Source organism: Microtus ochrogaster (assembly GCF_000317375.1).
Source record: "Microtus ochrogaster isolate Prairie Vole_2 chromosome 14 unlocalized genomic scaffold, MicOch1.0 chr14_random_1, whole genome shotgun sequence".
NCBI classification, from domain to species: Eukaryota; Metazoa; Chordata; class Mammalia; order Rodentia; family Cricetidae; genus Microtus; species Microtus ochrogaster.
In genome coordinates this window covers 22567505-22572082 of record NW_004949096.1, presented here as the reverse complement: position 1 = coordinate 22572082, position 4578 = coordinate 22567505, and the positions used below count along the sequence as shown (strand labels likewise).

At 39.8% G+C, this 4578-nt stretch overlaps 1 protein-coding gene across 2 annotated transcripts in view; it reads left to right on the top strand.

The window, feature by feature from the left end:
- Positions 1–4578, top strand: part of C14H15orf41 (chromosome 14 C15orf41 homolog) — a 305328-nt gene that overhangs the window by 57927 nt on the left and 242823 nt on the right. For both annotated transcript variants that reach the window (XM_026787721.1, XM_005364207.3), the window contains exons 2-3: positions 2382–2427; positions 3315–3379. In XM_026787721.1, the coding sequence (XP_026643522.1) occupies positions 2382–2427; positions 3315–3379 (111 nt within the window). The remainder of the gene's footprint in view (positions 1–2381; positions 2428–3314; positions 3380–4578) is intronic.

Sequence of the window (4578 nt, the reverse complement as noted above, 5' to 3'; positions counted from 1 at the left end):
GCCCCACACCTGCCCTTCTGCAGTATATTCCATAAACTATTGCTCTTATTCTGGCCTTGAACTCCGAGTTCTGCCTGCTTCTGCCTTTCAAGTGCTTGGATTAAAGGCATGCGGCACCACACTTGACATCTTTTGTCTTTCCAATCAATGTTTTTATCATATTTTTTGAAATCTAGAAGTGTACGTTTTGTGTACTGTGAAATGCTTCATAGCATCAATCTATTCTGTGCTATGAGGAGAGGTCTCTTAATCGTATATAGATCTAAAGCATTTTACTTTGTAAAGTAGTTTATACAGATTGAACTTTCATTTTGGCATCTTTTTCAGAAGCTTTTATCAATAGCCCTACCAAGGTATGTGATTTACATGTTAAGTTCAGGCAAGCCAAATATACATGCATACATACATACAATTAGGTTTTTTTTAAAAGATGGCTTCCAACTTCAAAAGGAAATTGAAGAAAAATTTGACTAATGAATTTATAATTGTCCTAGGTCATTTCTCAGTACTCTTTGACATAATAAAGTAGTTCTTTATTATTATTATTATTATTATTATTATTATTATTATTATTACTATTACTATTATTTGAGATAGGGTTTCTCTATGTAACAGTTCTGGCTGTCCTGGAATTCATTGTGTAGACCAGGCTAGCCTCGAACTCACAGAAATCCGCCTGTCTCTGCCTCCCTAGTGCTAGGATTAAAGGTGTGTACTACCACTGCCCGGCTTGAAGTAGTTCTTTAATTAAGTGTCCACTTTGTTGAACATCTATAGCTCTCCTCCAACTAATGAGATGTCCCCAATCTGTTTATTTTTTTTGGGGGGGGGGTTTCGAGACAGGGTTTCTCTGTAGCTTTGGTGCCCATCCTGGAACTAGCTCTTGTAGACCAGGCTGGCCTCGAACTCCCAGAGATCCGCCTGCCTCTGCCTCCCGAGTGCTGGGATTAAAGGTGTGCGCCACCACCGCCCGGCCCCAATTTGTTTTTGTCTCTCTCTTTCTGCCTTTCCTTCTCTTCCTGGCCCCTCGCACAAGGTGGATTTTCACCCTTGTAGCTCACACTGGTCTCCTATTTGCTATGTAGACCTCAAACTTGAAACAGTTCTCCTGCTTCCTTTCCAGAGTGCTGGGATGCATTATTAAAATTATTTTCATATGTGTTTGTGTTGAATATGTGATATATTTGTACTTGTATGGGTGCATGCACGTCAGACCAAAGGATAGCTTGCAGGACTCTCTGTCCCATGTGAGTCCCAGGGATTGAACTCAGGTTGTCAGTGCCGTTAGTCACCAATCCATCTTGCTGGCCCTATAGGGTTTTTATGTTTTTGTATTGTTATTGTTGTTGTTTGTTTTAAACCTCCTCATATAATTTGGTCCTGATGGGGTGGGTCAGAAGCAAACCCCATGATGGCTTTCAGAAGCTGCGGGCACTGGTAGTGAGCAGGCAAATGTGGAGGTATTTTTATTTCAAGCTCTCTGAACTGGTGATACACTTGGAAGGTTTCATTCATAAATAAAAGAAAATAATGTCCACAGAGTGTTGGCATACTGTGAAAGTCAAATTATTTCAAGTACAGTCTCTTCAGTTTGCATTTACTAGAAGACTATATCAGAAATAGTCATTATCAATGGTGAATGTGCCCACCGAGGGCAGCTAGAAGGCAGCAGTGGATGCTGATGGCTTTGAGAGAAATTCTATGCCATCCCTAAAGGGGACAGCTGTAGAAGCAAACTCCCCATTTCTGGAGAATGTTTCCCAGGTTGCTTCACTGCCAAGTGTTTGGTACCATGGCATCCTGGTTAACTGTAGCCTTTGGGAGTGAGGCCTTCTGCAGACTGACACTTCCTGCTGCCTTGGCTTCTGTTTTTCAGGGCTTGTCAGTAGGTGAGAGTGTTCCACTGGCCTCTGTGCTGCCCCTAGTAAAGACAGTTGTTTATTGTTTCCCCATGAAACTGGGACAGCCAGCAAGATAAACCTGGGAATGCTGTCACTCAGTGAAGTATGTGCTCCTACTGTTCCCTAGAGTAGTTCATTTGTTTGTGGCAAGAAACCTTATTCCTGTGGTCCTTCGTAGAATAAAGCCTCATTTTATAGTAACAGATATGATGCAGCCATCTTGAGGTTGCAAAGAATCCAAATGCTATGTATGCTTCCTGCATCAGGACCGTTTTTTTCTCCCCATCCACTCTTCCTCTCTCCTTGACCTCGCAGCAGGAAGCCTTTGTGTGAGGTTCTCATCTGGAACAACTTCTCCACACTTGTTTTCGTGTTCTGTTGGATTACAGGGCAGCGGGCCTACCTTTGAAGGTCCTTTCTCTTTTATTTCTTTGCTGTGCACTCCAGTAATTAACTTTGTCCTTCTTTTATTTGTTCCAGTCAATCGCAGGCCACTCTGCTGAGCATCTTCTCCCAGGAGTACCAGGTTAGAAGTTTTCTCCTTTGTGAGGGTTGACAGGTGCCTAATTGAATGATGAATGTCCCTTTATTTCTTTGTAATTGAACTGCCAGCTCTCTGATTGGGTTGGAGGATGTTCTCCTTTCCACATCAAGCACCGCCTGCGTCTCAGTGGAGGCCTGCCAAGCCTACCCATCCATCTGTCTAATAACATCTAGCCTTTGCTTATTTGGTGGACCTGTAATAAATTATGCTAAACCATTATTATTCTGACAATAATAATTTCCCCGTGTTGCGTGGCTCCATGTGCTAAATGTTTGCTGACTTGCACTGTCAGTGCCGCTTCCCATTGCTGACAGAGATGATGATAAATGACCACGGCTGGAGTGGCAGAAGGCAAGAGAGGCAGAAAATGGAGTCATTTATCATGAGATGACAGGTGTCAGTCAAGTGGCAAGTCTCTATGGAATTACTTTTTGTAGTTTTCAAATAAGTTGTTTTTAAGCAATGTTCTTCCTGGTTAAATATGGCAATTGGATTGTAAAACCCGAGTGCAGAGGACTTAGATGGAATTGAATTGAGGGAAAATTAATACAAAGGTTGAAAGAGGGAACAAGTTTTCCTTTGCCCTCTGCAGCCCTAAGCAAACTTATTTAGATTCAATTACTATGACCCTGGTGGCTTTTACATATATACTGTACTGTGGTACGGTCTGAAGACATCCCAGCCAAGCAGAAGATTAAAATGCATAGATGTAGTAGCTGCAAAGGAAATTCTGCTGCCACTCCAGTCCCCAAGCCATCACTTACCAATTTGCCCCGTGTGCTCGCCACTGGGTGAGGAAATATGTGTTTGCTGTTCTTGAACCTGATATGTGACACAATATTAAAATTTTTTTTGTGTTTTTTTTTCAGAAACATATTAAAAGGACACATGCCAAACATCACACACCAGAAGCGATTGAAAGTTATTACCAGAGGTATGACCTGCCTGCCCCACTAGAGGGTATCACAGTACCTATTAATTGTGGTAATTATTATGAATAAATTAGGTCATTTAAATTGACGTTTTATATAGTTTCAAGACTGTTATTTAAAACTTTTAGCATATTTGTCAGTAAGTTTTTAAGTGCTTTCTTTGGCATGTGTGGATAATATGGTGACGATGTCAGTGTAGGTTTGTACACATGTCCTATATGAGAGGAAGCCAGTTATTACTGAATCTTACTTGGTTACTTGAAAGTTTAATTAAGCCACATCTTTTATGGATGTATACGTTCACATGTACATATGACCCACATGTATATGTGCAAGTTTCCAAAGCAGTTTTCATTTATTTTTTATCCAGATCAGCAAGCTGAAAAAAAAAAATAGAATTGAGATCCAATGTAGTATTTTGCCTCCTATCTGTTGGGTTAGCCATTTTAGGTATTTAAGATAGACCTTCATCAAATAAGCACTTTATGAAGAAACATCATTTTATACAACTGTCATCTTTTAGTGGGGGCTTTATGTTTTTCATAAAAATGTTGAGTGTTAAACCAACATAATAGTATTCAGAGAATATTTAAATTTCAGCTTTATTTATTATTCTGAGATAAACAGAACTTTTAAGATAATTCAGATTTTCTTAATTCTGACATTTGTTATCATTATTTTGATGTAGAAATAGATAACAATAAATGGTAATGATATGCATTAAATTTTCATTGTCCTTCAACTGTTGGTGGACAAATAGGTTGGTTCATTTTGCTTGCCATAGTGAATAAAGTGTCAATAAACATGGGGTTCGAATATCTCTATGGTAGAGTCTGGAGTCTGGGTTTGGGCCCAGGAGTGAAAGAGCTGGGGCATATGGTAGTTCTATTTTAAAATTTTTGAAAACTCTCCAAACTGATTTCTACATGACTGTATTAATTTGTACCCCACCAACAGACAAGTAAGGATTCTTTTCTCTCCACATTTCTCCAGCAGTTGTTATCAGATTTGTTGAAGAGAGCCGTTCTGATAGGATGAGATGGCATCTCTTACAAGGTCACCGAATTGTTCAAACAAATTGTACAAAATTGGGGTCTGGCTAATTTGGGTGGGTGGTATTTTTATCTATTTGCAAGTTTTGAATAATAAAATTTAAAAAAGAACCGGGCGGTGGTGGTGCACGCCTTTAATCCCAGCACTC